The sequence below is a fragment of the Rhinopithecus bieti genome, unplaced genomic scaffold, assembly GCF_001698545.2.
Source record: "Rhinopithecus bieti isolate Rb0 unplaced genomic scaffold, ASM169854v2 scaffold_44368, whole genome shotgun sequence".
NCBI lineage: Eukaryota > Metazoa > Chordata > Mammalia > Primates > Cercopithecidae > Rhinopithecus > Rhinopithecus bieti.
Window position 1 is genome coordinate 812,782 of NW_016817889.1, and position 15,766 is coordinate 828,547.

Consider the following 15,766-nt stretch of genomic DNA (forward strand, 5'->3'; position numbering starts at 1 on the left):
ATGTTGGCCAGGCTGGTCTCGAACTCCTGACCTCAGGTGATCCTGCCTCAGCCTCCCAAAGTGCTGGGATTACAGGCATGAGCCACTGCACCCAGCTCACACTCCTATTTCTAAATGAAATTAATAGGATTTCCTCTCCTTGGCAAGTAGTTGCATGCTATCCAGTGGCTGGTTCTGCTTGTCTGATGGAAGGAGATCTTTCCACCCGAGGTATTGAGGAGATGATGGTGCCCCAAGAGATGCTGCTCCCAGGACCCCCAATCTCCAGGGCACAGCCTTTGGAAAACACACTCCAACCCACAGCCCCAGACACTGTGTACCTCCACGGGCAATTCCGTCCTTCGAGGTGCTTTATACTTGTACATGAAATCCAGCAGGTCTTCCTCCTCCTCGTCAGAAAACGCCAATGGGTTTTGGACCTGGTGGGGCTCCCATGCCTTCACACCACCCTCATTCACATCTCCCTCAACCACTTAATGTCCATTTACAATCTACACAGAGGAGACAAAGTATAGCAAGGAGGCATCAGTGCAGGGAGCAGGGAAGGGCAAGGTTAGGCACACAGCACAGCAAGCCAGGCCTGTGAGGACAGCTGAGGCCCCTGCGTCTGAGGAAGCACTGATGTTTTGGGGGCCTCCTTGTAGGGGGTCTGCGATTGTGAAAATGAAGTTGTATGAATCTCCAGGCACTGTGCACAGAAACAACCACAGACTCAGAATCTACTGAAAAGCTACCAAGGTGGCACCACTTCCCTGGGTGAAGAAAGAAGCGGCCTTAACTGAGACACATCAATCCCTGCAGCTCAGTCCTGTGATCCCACACCAGGTGAATGCTCAGGGAAAGAATCTCCTCTAGAGAAGATGGCAGCAGTGATGTGGGGTGGGGTGGGGAAGCAGTTTCTATGTTATACATACAAGCCATGTTGACAGTGTATATTATACTTGCATATTCAACTCCAAGCATTCCGTAAGAGACAGAATGTAAAATGCCAGGAGGCCTTAAGGGATAACCTTAAACAAAGCTATATAGTTTTGTTTTTTTTTTCCCAAAGGCCCAGTCCTAGAGAAGCAGGGAAACCTAAGGAAGGAGAATCTGACAGAAAAAAAAAAAAAGCAAGATTCCTGGTTTAGTCTGCCTTGAATACATCTGTAGGAAAAGCTTCAGAATTAATTCATCTCATTGAACCCACAGTATTTCTTAAATGTTAAATGCTAATACATACTCCATGTCATCTGTCTTAGCTAGCTGAGATGTAAAATATCTTCTGCCCCTACCCAGCTATCTGATATACACACACATCTTTCTATGCTTCATCTATTGTTTTTACCTATAATCACAGAATGCAGAACTAAGGAGATCTCAAGCCATCTGGTCCAATCACCATGAGGCCTCCAAATAGAAACTAGAGCTCTTCCTGGGACACCCTGCTCCTAAGAACATATTCGGCCACCAAATGTGCTCTCTCTCCATCAACAGTGGACTTGCTAGACTATTCCACCACCAGGCGTGGAGTAAAACACAACTGAACCCTCATCTTGGGCAGCTTTACCAGCTACTACTGCTGTGCTCCCCAACAGCCAGCAGGAGGCAGCACAGCACCGAAAGCTGAATTTTAGGCTGGGGTGTGATTGGTTCAGGCTGGGCCTTAGTAAGTAAAGTCCTGAGATCATTGATGTTCCTTTGATTTTATTATTATTATTATTATTATTATTATTATTATTTATTTCTACTCTGCACTTCCCTCAGCTTATTTACTCTGGGTTTAGTTTGTCTTCTGTTCCCTTCCTCTGTCCTAATCAGCTGCATCCTGTTGAGCACAAAGACCAGTGACTCCAGGGAGCCCTTGCTGAATACTCTGACCCTCCCTGGCCTCCCCACTCTGAGACCCGACAGTGCTTGGAGGCTGTGCCACACAGCTTGTGTTGGGTGCCCTGGTCCTCATGTCAGTCTCATTGCCTTAGCCAACAGAAGGCATCCTGAGGTTGGGGGGCCATGGCTGATCCTCCCTCAGTCCCTCTAAGCACCTGACCCAGGGCTAGGCACACAGTGGCCACTCATCAACTAAACTAAGTAGAATCCTGAAGTCATCTCAGTAGAGCTCAGCTCTTGTCCCAAGTCAAAGCTTGATACTCCCATTAACCAAACCAGGAAATTCCTTCTGGACACAGATACCTCCTGCCTGGCAGGAGGGAAAGAAGACCAAAAGCCCTCAGACCAAGGCAAAAACTGCAGAAGCAGCCTGGCCAGCTCCACCCCCGCAGCAAACTCCATGACGTGGAAGTGGGGTAGGTACCATTTCGAGTCTGTGCCTCTGCATATGCTGTAACCTCCACATCCAGGTCCAGGGCTTTCCCTGTACTGATAGCTGTGGGTGTCAGAAGGTGACCCAAAGTCACCGTGAGATCCTCAGGCATCTAACAACCCAGGCCAGTCATCCAGTCTGGATTCACTGAGGCTGAGCAATGAACTCACACATTACCAAAATCACCATCATCACTATAATCTCAGGCTTTGTGCATGTTCTCCACTGCAAGGATTGCAGGGTAGAAAAGAAATGATCCTCCAGCCCAGTAGGAGTGATGGTTCAAGGACAACCCAGATATCCAAGCAGGGTTAGAAACAAGTACTCAGCTCAGCAGAGGCTGGGAGCAAAAAAGGTCAGTGTGGGTAGTAAGGGAGCCAGAAGTAGCCTCAGGAAGAAGCTACAGAGAGAACCTCCTAAAAAGAGAAGACCTCTCCCAGTCACTGTGTCCGCTGAGCATTTCTGCTAAGAGTTGTTTGTAATATTTGCCTTCCTCTCAGAACCAGTGAGAATAAATATTCTAAATAAGACAAGCTTCCACGCCTCTGGCTGGCTGTTGCACAGTGGACATGAATCTCTTAACTAATTGTATTTCCCTCTTTGCAGTGGTTTCAAGGAAGCCAGGTGTCTCAACAGTCTACACCTTGATGGCATGCATTTAAAATGTTCTTCTCCCCACTGATTCCATCTTACTTGCCCACTCCCTTTTCCCCATGCTTCAATTTTCTTACTTTTATTTGCTACTTTAGATATATTTCCACAAGTAGACCTAACTCCTTTTTATATCAGGAAGGAATATACATGGAGAAATGAACCCCACAGAACACAGTCCCAAAAGAAAGGCACCAGGAGGAGCATGAGAGTGAGTAGCTGGGTAGAAAATCCCATGCTCTGCCTCCTCCATGTTCTTGTCCCTGAAGATCTAAAGATTGGTGACCCAACAGGTCCTTACCCCTGGCAACAGGCCTGAAAGAGTATTGCTATCCATATCTTAGGACTCTAATTGGCTCCCAGAGACAACGTGTATGGGAGGAGGGTCTCCCACCCAAGTTCATGGCCATAACAACTTGCAAACCTCAGGTGATGGTGGCCACGGCCTTGAGCCTGCAGAGCTGCCACTATGATGCCCAAAGCTGGGGTGCTTCTAGGAAAGGGCAGGGTCTCTGCTGTCTTCCATAGCAGGGGAATGGGTGTGTGGCCTTGGCTGATGTTTCTGTATTAGCAAATGTGTCAGCAGGGTTACAGCAGCCAGGGCTGCAGGCTCCACCTCTTCTCTCTGTGGGGAAGGTAGGGAGGGAGAAACTGGCAGAGCCTCTCAGCCCTTTAAAGGCCTATGTAGCCTGCACTGGGCCTAGGGCCGCCCCACCCCTAGAGTGCAGTAGAACCTCCCCTAGGTTAGCAAAAACATTCCACACAGCACACATTAGTGGGAGCATTAATGGAAGGCAGCAAATGTCTGCAGAAGAGCACGCCTGTCTGGAACACTTACATCCGCGTCCCCAACAGCACCGAGGAGAGAGAAAAGAACATTCCGTTAGAGAAGGGTCTGTGGCACTGAAACTCACACATGTGTGCACCATGCACACATGACCATTCACACACACATGCACACTCACATGCACACATGTAAACACACACATGCTCACTTACTTCCCATGCTCTAAACCTCAGGCAACTCCTCCTGCTGTAATCAGGACACTGCCCAGAGGCCACACTCAAAATGCAATTCTCTCTCTCTCTCTCAGAGGACAAAAAGGATGACGGCTTTTAAAAATTATGTCCTACATGCTTGATTTTAAAAAGCAGGGAGGGGCACCTCTATGACTAACCACACAGGCAGTAATCCAGAGTTCAGCTCTATATTACATAGAGGTAGGCAGAGAAAAAAGGAGAGAGAGAGATAATAATAGACACACAGAAAAAGAGAGACAAAGACATGCAGAAAACAATAGGGAATCAGCTGACAAATGGGGCAGGAACACAGCAAAGATGGGAAGAGAATGTTCTGGCATCTGAGATGTGCAGCTTAGAATAGAGGCTGCTGCCCTCTGGGGCCTCCAAACTCTGTCACTGCCCTAAAAGGCACTTAGCAGCCTCTGAAAGGCCTCCTTTCCCCTACCCCCATCATGAATTAAGACCTGAATTTACAGCTCCTAGAAAATGTTCCTGTCTGCTAAGGGATCCTGGGGCTCTGCATGACCCCAGAAGTAATTTGAATCTTCCCAGGCTTTGGTCTAAGTGAGCGCCCCCTGTGACATTTCAGGGGACCAGGAGAAAAGTGTCCCCGACACCTGTGAAATCCTCTTACCACTTGAGAGTCAGCCTATAGCCCCAGGTGCAAGACAGACCTCCCACAACACCATCTGCCACCACTGCACAACCCAGTAGACTGTCAGAGTTGGGAGGACCAAGGGACACCTAATGGAGGGGGAGACCGAGGCCTGAAGAGTGCAGGGGTTTTCCCAAGGCCTCAGAGGGAATGGTGTAGGCCAATCATCAAAGGGTTCCTCACATGCAGACCTGAGAGCCAGGACACAGGTATTAAGAGGCCCTTGGAGAGGCAAAGGCCAAAGAAAGGAAGGGCTGGGGCAACGGCTTCCAGGTCTTGAGGCCACCACCAGGCCTCACCTGCTTCCCACTGTCCAGCAACCCCCATCCCAGCAGCTCCCAACTTGCTCGGGGATGAGGAACCAGAACTTGGACACTGAATCCTGGACACACTCTTATGCATGTGCAGCCTTCCAGAACTATTTAGTTCCTACAATCAACCACAGCTCTATTGAAATGCACTGGAAACGCTCTGTCTGATCATGAAACCACCAAGTGTCATGGCAGGAAAGGGCTTCTGAGAGCAGCGCAGAGCAGTGCCAGGGGAAGAATGGAGGAGAGGACAGCCACTCTCCCCGACCAAGTGCCAGTCTCCCAGAATTAGAGGCTTTTGGAATTGCTCACAGAATTTGCAGACTCAAAACTACAGTGTGAAAAGACAGAAATCCCTGCAGTTGCCTGGAGCCACTGGCACCACAGGGTCATTTCCCATGAACTAGTGTGTCCACCAGGCCAGCGTCTAGTGCCCAGTGCTAGAAACAGCTGAACGCAGCCCCTTCATTTCCAACTTGGACCAGGAGGCCCCCCAGGGACACAGGGTTAGAGTCAGAGCTGGGCCAGGACACTTGTCTCCACCTGCAGCCCTGTTCAGACTCGTCTGTCAGCTCAGTTTGGCCTTACGGCCTCCAAAATCCCCAGCTTTTTTTTTTTATGGAGTTTCGCTCTTGTTGCCCAGGCTGGAGTGCAATGGTGCCCTATCAGCTCACCGCAACCTCGGCCTCCAGGGTTCAAGCGATTGTCCTGCCTCAACCTCTCGAGTAGCTGGGATTACAGGCATGCACCACCTCGTCTTGCTAATTTTATATTTTTAGTAGAGACAGGGTTTCTCCATGTTGGTCAGGCTGGTCTCAAACTCCCAACCTCAGGTGATCCACCCACCTCGGCCTCCCAAAGGGCTGGGATTACAGGCGTGAGCCACCGTGCCTGGCCTAATCCACAACTCTTCTATAAAGGACTTAAAAAGCTGAGCACTGAGAGCCTTAAAAATAAAGCAATGCAGGGAAAACAGGACACGTCACATAATGCAGTTTCCTGTCTTGCTCACTGCCGATGTGGGAGGGGCATGTCATGTCTTCGCGGCACCAGGGCTGGAGCAAAAGCTATATTAGGCACCTTGCGTGCCTTCCTTCCTCCCTTGACAGTAGCCAGCAGGCTGCAGGCCAGGCATGGCCCCTGTTGCCTTCTGAGTCTAAGGCAGCTTCTCCATGGGGAGCCAGGCAGCATGAAAGGGGCGCTGGATTAGTCCAGCACCCTCACTAGTCCCTAATGTATCTAGTTAAGGTTAGGCAACTGGAGAAGCAGGTCACGGCAACCACCAGGTGGCTGTGGCTCCAACAAGCCATCACTCACACACTGGGAAGGCAGCAGCAGGAGTCCCTGTCCAGAACTGGGAGACTTCCACTCTCCCGGGGGTCTCCTGGCTGCTCCAGGCTATCACCACCACCACCATCACCATCACCACCACCACCATCACCATCACCACCATCATCACCATCACCACCATCATCACCATCATCATCATCCTTCCCAGGATTATTATGGCCCTTTCACAGCCATTTTCACAACAGCACAGTGATGCCAGGAAGCAGGATCTCATCTCCGTTTTAAGAGGAGGAACTGAAGCTCACAGCAGTTAGGAGATTCATGCAACGTTGCACAGCTAGTAAGTGGCAAAGCAGGACCAGGGCTCCCTTAGCTGCCCTAGGACCAGAAACCCCTGGAACTTCAGGACTTCATCATTTCAGAGGACCTTAGTCCTCTGAAGTTCCTGTGTCCTTACCTGGAGCACAAAGAAGTATGACCCTGTTGTGGCTTTTTTTTTTTTGAGATGGGGTCTTGCTGTGTCACCCAGCTTGAGTGCAATGGCACGATCATGGCTCATTGCAACCTTGACTTCCCAGGCTCAAGCAATTCTCCTGCTTCAGCCTCTCGAGTAGTTGGGACTACAGGTGCACACCACCGCGCCTGGTCTTTTTTTTTTTTTTTTTTTAATTGTAGAGATTCATTCTTGCTATGTTGCCCAGGTTGATCTCGAACTCCTGGGCTCAAGAAATCCTCCCACTTCTGCCTCCCAAGTTCTGGGATTACAGGCATGAGCTACCGCACCCAGTGACCCTGTGGTGGTTTTAAGATATCTCCACACATTCTTTGATGCTCCTCCCTTCAAGAGGTGGAGATTAATTCTCCTCCCCTTGAATGTGGACTGGGCTTAATGACATGCTTCCAACAAATAGAATAAGGCAGAAGTGATGAGTGTGACTTCAAAACCTAGGACAAAAAAGGTACCCTGGCTTCCTGCCTGCCCTCTCTCTCTTGAATGGCTCACTCTAGGCCAGGCCAACTGCCATGTTGTAAGGACTCTTAAGCAGCCTCGGAGAGGCCCATGAGGTAAGGAGCCTCCAGTCAACAGCCATCTTGAAAGTGGACCCTCCAGTTTTGTCAAGCCCTCTGATGACTCAGCCCGGGCTGACATCTTGACTGCAGCCTTTTGAGAGACCCTGAGCCAGAACCACCCAGTTAAGCTGCTCCCAGATTTCTAGCCTACAGAAACTGTAAGCTACTGTGTTTGCTGTTATAAAGGGTTAACCTCCTGACCCCTCCCTATGACCATGCAGCTGAAAGGGAGCCCCAAGATCAGGTGCCCACTCCTGGTTAGAAGCTCTTCCCGAGTGAGAGTCCAGCACACTGCAGAGAGGCTGTCTGCTTACTCACCTTTCCAGGTCCTGCAGGTGGAGCAGCAGGTACACACTGTGGGAATGGGGTGGGGGCACCATCAGTGACATCCCCCACTGGACAGGAACCAGCCCCGGGCAAACAGGGAGGCCTCGGAGAGGTGTGGGGACCCCAGTGTGTACAATATAGGGATCCCAGGAATGTGGGTCTCTGTAGAGACACCAAAGTGGGGAAAGAGTCATCTCAGATTCAGTTTCCACTCAGGTGCAGAAGATACCCTCACCTGGCACACAAGTCAGTTCTTGCACCCTGCAGCCCTAGGCAAGGCAGGCAACAGTCAAAGTTCCCTCTGGGAAATAACTCCAAGCACCCCTGCCCAGAGCCTCCTCTTTTCGCTTTCCAGTTCAGAATGTCCTCCAGGAAACCTCCTCAGACTTACCTCTGAACTCCAAAGTGCTTCATATCTGGGCATTTGCAAAGGCCTAACTGGCTGCTGCCTTGTACACGCCATTGGTCTTGGTGCACATCTGGGCCTTGGCATAGAGTAGGTGCTCACTAAATACATGCTCACAGAATGACTCCAAGTCCATGGAAGGGCAGGGTCATTCTTTCAACATTTCTTGTACACTTCCTGGTGTCCAGTGCTAGGCATTCAGCATATGGTATCTGACTACACACCTCCCAGTTCATTCTGCAGGGAGGGCCCTGTCAATCCCTGCCTGCCCTGACCCTTTAAGCAAAGAGGAAAACTCCAGGCAAGAGAGAGGTCAGGCCAAGTACACTGCCCAGCCCCATTCTGGGTGCTGAAAGCAGCAGGAAAGAACTCTCCTTCCCCTTTTCCAATGCCTAGACCCTGTGTCCTCAGAGCACATGCAGAGGTCTCTGTGTGCCAGGCATGTGGTGGGTATGTTGGGTAGGCATTTACAGAGGGAAGCACAGAACCCTTGTCTGCCTGCCAGGAGCTTGCAGCACTGAGTGACCGTGCAGGGACAGTCTTTGTGCCCCTTCCTCTCTTCCTTGTTTGTGTGCATCTTCCTTCCTTTTCTCAAGATGCAAGAGGTCGCATGGATATCCCTTCTCGGCTCACAGCAAATGGTCCATACTGGTTCATGGGATCCCCCTCATTTTTTTTTTTTTTTTTTTTTTTAATGAGACAGAGTTTCACTCTTGTTGACCAGGCTGGAGTGCAATGGCGTGATCTCAGCTCACTGCAACCTCTGCCTCCCAGGTTCAAGCGATTCTCCTGCCTCAGCCTCCTGAATAGCTGGGATTACAGGTGCCCACCTCCATGCCTGGCTAATTTTGCATTTTTAGTAGAGATATGGTTTCTCTATGTTGGTCAGGCTGGTCTCGAACTCTCAACCTCAGGTGATCCGCCTGCCTTGGCCTCCCAAAGTGCTGGGATTACAGGTGGGAGCCATTGTGCCTGACAACCCTTTATTATGTGCCTTTACATGACTTTTATTCCCACATCTCACTCACATTCTCCTTCCTCCTCAAGGAGTGTCACTTCTAATATTTTAATGTGCAACTTTTTGTTTGAACATGTTCTTCATATAAACTCTGTATTGTTACTTTGCATGATAGGCGTAGCTTTTTATTTTACATAAATTGTTAGATAAAATCTCATTCTGTTCTGCACTTTTCTTCAGCTGGCATCATGCTTTCAAGTTCCATTGTGTGCACATTTAATCTGTTGCTTCCAGAGGCTGCAGAGAATTCCACGAGGCGCAGCTCCCACCTCTCTCCAGGTTGTCTTCAACTCCTGCCACCTGTCCAGGGTTTGCAAATTCTCTGGTTTCCTCTCCTCACAACCCTAAGACATAAGCTGAATAGGGATTATTGGGCGTTTTGTTTTACAAAGAAGAAAGCCTAAGGGAATCAGGTCTGTCCTCTGTGCCAAGGTCAAATCCTATGGTAGCGCCTGCCCGGGTTGTTCTGAGAGACGTCCTGAGGCTGAATTGAAGCTCAGCAGGAACGAGCGTGCCTTGCTGTGCTGCATTTGCTGTGTCTGCACAGGCCCGGCATCACCCAGCCAGGATGAAGTCTAGAGTCTTCCCCTCTTCTGGGGCCCTTTCTGCTACCTGATGTGGCCTGGCATCCGAGGCCCACACTGGGGGCTGAGCTGGGAAGGCTACACCAGCCCAGTATAAATGGGCTTCCTCTGCCAGACTTCCTCCAAGGCATGTTGACCTTACTTGAGGGTATGATAGCCGAAGAGCCTCTGACCCAGGCAATTCTGCCCTATAACCAGGCCCCAGGCCATCTTTCACCTGTCTTCCTTTTTTTTTTTTGAGACGGAGTTTTGCTCTTGTTGCCCAGACTGGAGTGCAATGGCGCAATCTCAGCTCACTGCAACCTCTGCATCCCAGGTTCAAGCAATTCTCCTGCCTCAGCTACTCCATGAATGGCTGGGATTACGGGCATGCGCCACCACGCCTGGCCGATTTTGTATTTTTAGTAGAGACGGGGTTTCTCCATGTTGGTAAGGCTGGTCTTGAACTCCCGACCTCTAGTGATCCACTCGCCTTAGCCTCCCAAAGTGCTGGGATTACAGGCGTCAACCACTGCGCCCGCCTGGCTCCTGTCTTCCTTTTTGAGATGGCTTTTATTTTAGGCTCCAGAACAGCTGGAAAGAGTACCACACTGTTCCTGGCCTCCTTACTGGGTTGCACCTTTCCTTTTTGCCCCCTGTGGTCACAGGTGCTGAGGCCAAGGGGGCCAGCAGTGGGGAGGGCTGGGGCATGATGCAGCACAGCTGGTCCTCTCAGCCCAGGACAGCCGGAACACTCCCCACTGCCTCCCTGGGGAATGGCAGGGGATGTCATCCCCTCTGCTCATGGAGAGTGGCAGAGCCAGTGCCAAAGCAGTCATCTCACCAGGTAGCTTTTCTACCTGGTGCTGGGCTGGGAAGATGCTCCAGGCCCAGAAGACACTCCTATCTCCCTGCAGACCCTGCCAGCTTCTTGCATTCCCAGTTCTGTGGCTGCCTTGAATAATTCACCAGGGGAGGTCTAGGCAGGAGGCCTGGATTCTGGGCCTGGGGGCCTCAGCCCATTGCACAACCTCTCTGAGCCTGCTTCCTCCACTGGGCTCACCTCTAAAATGGCAACACAGACTCTTAGAGGCAAAGGGATGCCAGGGCCACCTAGGCCCGCTTCCTAGCCAAATCAGGAATCCCTCCCTTGAACCTGACCATCCAGCTTTGGCTTGTGTACTTCCAATGTCAGGGATCTCCTTGGGATCTACCTCCCAAGATGGCCCATTTTGCTCCTGGATGCTCAGCATAACCATGTGCCTTCTCAGGCGAGACAAATTACAAAAAAGAACAGTGATAACAGCCACCATGCACTGGTGCCAGGCATGACCATAAACACTTTTACATAGTTTGTTTCACTTGAAGCCTCACAGTACCCCTACAAAGGGGTGTCATTCCTTGTGTAGATAAGTAATCTGGGGTGCAGAGAGGGTAAACAGCTTGCCTGGGTCATGCAGCAAGCAAGTGGCTACCCCCTTGGAACTTCACCCCATTGGCTCTTGCTCTCTGCCCTCTGGGTTTCACTGAATTGAGGTCCCTTTTCCATCTAAGGGGCAGCTTTCATCTGAGGCTTGGTAGATGATGAGCTGACACAGTGTGGAGATGAGACCTAACTCTGTTTTGTATCCCTATTTCTGGGGCAGTGTCCAGCAGATCAGAAGCTGTAGATGCTTGACAAATCCTGGATGGCTGATGAGTGAGTGACCAAGGGCACTGGCCCCGGAGTCAGGAGGCCACACCCTACTGCAGCCCAGCGTGGGTGACTCTGCACAGTCCCCTTCCCTGGACCTCTGTCTCTTCACCCGTAAAATCATTGGATTTAACTGAAAGATCCCTGAGGTCATTTCCTGCCTGGCCTTTTGGGATTCCATTCCTGCGGCAGGGTGGGGGGGGGTCCCTCAGGGGGTAACCCCTCCCTGAGGTGGCCATCACCCCCACAGCCGAGACTCCACCTCCCCAACCCTCTCCTGCTTCCAGCAGTGACAGGGTGAAAACATCTCCCAACAGAAAAGCCACAGTCTTAAGACCTGCAAAGGGCCAAGGGGACACTGCTGAGAGGGAGGAAATGGACAGAGCCCTGAGCTGCACTTGGCTCTGAGCATGAGTCGCCATTCCCAGGCAGCCACAGGCCTCATGCCTTCCTGTCGATGGCTAAGACCCCCAAGCATCAGATGGGGTCTGTCAGGACATGGGGCTTATGGCCAAGGTGTCCTCTGCAGGCTGCACCTTATAGCACACAGTCAGTCACAGGTGGCCAGACATCTCCATTTGTAGATTTAAGGGCCAGGCAGCCACCAGACATAACGTTGTGGACATAGATTCCCACCCCTCTCACCACAGGGAGGCAGAAGAGGTGATCCAGAACCGTCCTGCACGCTCCCACCATCAGTCCTGGGCAGCTGCTGTGCTCAGCCCCTGAGAGCCAAGGCCCCTGGTATCCTCCCAAGGAGCAGCCTGGGAAATTGTGTGTCCCTAGCCTGTGTCCCCACCCTCCATGAGCCTGAAACCCACGCTGGTGGATCCGATGCCAGGGGGTTCCCAAACGTGACTGCATCTCAATGAAATCACACTTCTGGGTCTCACCCCAGACCTAGTGAAGCCTCTGTGGATGGGCCCAGGACTTTGCATGTTTAACGTGGTCCCCAGGTCAGTCCCAATACCGGCAATCCCACGATGGGCGTGTGACACCAGAGTCAGACATTGGAGGCAGAGGTGTGGTTACTGTAAGGTCCCGGTCACCACAGGAACCAGAACTCAGAGCTAGCATGGCCCTTGGTATGCAGAGGCTGGGGATGGTGTGAGGTACATGAGAGGTCAGAGATGAGAAGGAGACAGCAGAATGAGAGAGAGGACAGGCAATATTCAGGCAGGGAAGAGGGCCCGTGAGAGCAGTAAGCCCGGGTAAGAAGACAACGTTCAGGTGTCAATAGGTACGCTTCCCCGGAGTCTGAGAAGACAACACAGAAGGCTTCTGGGGCCCAGGTCCAGTTGTGCCTGCTGCCTCCAGGCTTTGCCTAGGCACTATCCCCCAACTACCCCCAATTCCCCAGACAATCATATGGAGGAAGGGGGACCCTCTGGTGCAGGTGACCTAGCCCTGTCCCTGATCAGAGTCACCAGGCCGGTTTCCTGGCCTGGCCTGAGGGGTGCTCCACCCCTTGGCTGACCTGGCATGATCTGATGGACACCTCTGTTGGTGGCAGGTCCATGGGGCCAGGGCCAGTCTGCATGCCACACTGCGGACTGGGCCTCTCTTAAGGAAAGCGGGGCCCAAGGAGTGGGAAAGAGGGGAAGTAAAGTAACACCTACCTGAGCTGCTAGCGCTCTCCGAAGCACTCCTGGACATCTTAGGCTGGCCGTGTTTGCTGCTGGCCCGCCCAGGCCCCGGTGGTGGGGGGCCCGAGGGAGCAGGGGCGCCGTCTCCCCTGATGGTGGTGAGGTCCTGCATGCTGAAGCTCCGCAGTCTCTCTGATAAGGCACCCTGTCCCTGGATACAACACAGGAAGGGCACACGTCAGAGGTCCTGCTCCACAGGTCAGACTCGACAAAGGCCAAGAGGGAGCTCTGATGGTCAGCAAGGCGGAAATCAAGACCTGGATCAACTCTGAGGCGCAGGTGCCCAGACACTGCTGCTGGAAACACAGAGAGGGTCAAATCCCGGAATTTTCCAGGGGCTCCTCTGGGGCTCAGCAATTGCTCCTTTGGCTCCAGGCTCCCTCCCTACCCTCAGACACTCCCACGATGATACGATGATGATCCTGATCAGGAGCCTCAGACAGACCCAGGGCCAAGAGCGTGACTACTGCCTGCAGCTCCTACTCCCTCCAGGCCACCTGCTGCTTCTCTTGCTTTGCATAAATAAAAATCCACATGTATCTACGTTTTTCTCAGTACATGAGAATCTGGTCAGGCAATCAAAACCTAATATTCAATGTCCTTAGTTCTTACTATTTTCAAAGGACACAAAATACAGACAATAGTTTTCTAAATGTTTGACAACAGAAATTTCTTTTATTTGTATAGCATATCACTGTCTGCAAGGCACACTTACTTCTGCTGGTGCATTTCAGCTTCATAAAATACCCAAAAGGTAATGAATCAGGAAGGAAAAAAATGATTTAAAAAACCCCTGCTGACTGTCACCATTTCACATTCTGAGGGAGACAGAGAATCTTGGAGGGGAATTGTTCTTTTGTTTAGAAAGCAAGATCAATGCATTTTACTTAGGAAAGAGCAGCTCCTCACTGTCTGGATGAGAGAATGTGTCAGAGTGAAAATGATCACAGTGAAGGCTCAGGGATGGTGGCATTGCTTTAAGTGTGCCTCAGGGGCTGCAGAGAGAGGCTACAGAAACCTGAGAGTGGGAAGAGTCTGGGGAAATTTGGAGCACGAAGTGAGAGGCAAGTAACTACCAGGCAAATGAATGAACTCAGACATCTTCAGAAAGAAGAAAGCCTGGAGGGTATGCAGGCTTCCCTCGGGTGCATGGCATGACAGTGGCATGGGAGAGGTATTCTATGCCACTTGGACAATGAAGGAAAGAGTGCTCCCAGAGATCCGGGTGACTTGAGGACAATACTGCACAACAGACATAACAGAACCAACAAATCAGCACAAAATCAATTCAAGCCGCTGACAAGAGGGCTGTTGGTGGGAATGATGAAACAAGCAAGGGCCAAAACAGTTGAGTAAGAGGTTTTCACGGGTGAGAGAAGGGTTTGGAAGATTTTTTCATTTTACTTAATATAAAAATAATGAAAATGAACCAACAAAGCACAGCAATTCGCTGAAGTGAAAGATCCAGATGGGATCAAGGAGCAAACGCAAAATGAGTTCATTAAAGGGGAGGGGGAAACAAAAGGGGCTTGCAGGCAGGTTTAAAAGAAATGCCAGGAGAGACCAGGCCTGGTGGCTCATGCCTGTAATCCCAGTACTTTGGGAGGCTGAGGCAGGAGGATTGCTTGAGTCCAGGAGTTCGAGACCAGCCTGGGCAATGTAGTGAGACCATGTATCTACAAAAAATTTAAAAACCTAGCTGGGCATAGTGGTATATGTCTGTAGTTCTAGCTACTCAGGACACTGAGGTGGGAGGACAGCCTGAGCCCAAGAGGTAGAGCCTGCAGTGAGCCGGGATCATACCACTGCACTCTAGTCTGGGCAACAGAGTGAGGCCCTGTCTCAAAAAAATAAAAAGAAAGAAAGAAGTGCCAGACTAAAACCAAGATGCACTAAAATATGAACCAGATCTGTTCCCAACCTACCAAAGATATAAAAACCATGTTGCCAGGAAACCAACAACAATAGCACAAAGAAAACTATTTAAATAATCAAATAAATACAATTAGAATTGTAAATCCAGGCCAAGAAGTATTTGGAGGCTATTACATGAAAAAAGACAGACATCACCCTGGTTGCCTCCGACACTGCTCTAGAGTGATGGTGGGCAAGGGTCCAAGGCCTCACGTCCTTGGCAGGAACAGCTGGGTGGTCTTTGCCAACGTAGGCTGGACCAGCCAGACACCCATTATATAACCCCTTCAAATATAACAGCCAATGATCCATGATTATTTTACTCAGAAACATTCTAGGCGGCATCTAGAATTTAGAAGAAATTTGATGACTAAGGAACCAAACTTGACTCTGAAATGAGTGAGAAAATATTCTGCTAATTATAAGTGAGTAACTCAGGTTAGTGTTCAAGCCAACTATTCACTGACTCACTCATTCATCCTCTCATTTCTTCATTTACTTTACTTGTTCAACAATTACCAAGAACTTTTTATGGGCAAGAACATGGTGCTAGGTGTTAACATGAAACACCAAAAGTACACTTTGATTTCTGAGAAAATGTAAAACGACAAATATACAGATACAACACAGAAGTGCCCTAACAGAAGCTACAGAAAGTGAAGATTGAGAACAGTAGTTCCTGAGTCAGGCCTGGATTCAAATTCCAGCCCTATCATTCAACAGCTGAGTGATCTTAACCTCTCACCGCCTCAAGACCTTCATTTGCAGAAGAGCATCCAAATGGCCAGCTGCTGGTGCGGATTCAATGAGATTACATCCTTAAGATACCCATCACATGGCCCATTGCATATTTAGTCTTTAATAATGTCAACTATGATGATAATGATGTTGATGCT

At 50.4% G+C, this 15,766-nt stretch overlaps 1 protein-coding gene across 4 annotated transcripts in view; it reads right to left on the reverse strand.

Annotated features, from left to right (window-relative positions):
* Positions 1–15,766, reverse strand: part of REEP1 (receptor accessory protein 1) — a 127,673-nt gene that overhangs the window by 5,609 nt on the left and 106,298 nt on the right. For 2 of the 4 annotated variants that reach the window (XM_017856314.1, XM_017856313.1), the window contains 3 exons: positions 12,930–13,107; positions 7,622–7,657; positions 321–472 (listed from right to left, as the gene is read on the reverse strand). In XM_017856314.1, the coding sequence (XP_017711803.1) occupies positions 321–472; positions 7,622–7,657; positions 12,930–13,107 (366 nt within the window). Of the gene's footprint in view, positions 1–320; positions 492–3,377; positions 3,579–7,621; positions 7,658–9,149; positions 9,411–12,929; positions 13,108–15,766 lie in introns of those variants that run through there. The other 2 variants (XM_017856311.1, XM_017856312.1) reach the window with 2 other exon arrangements.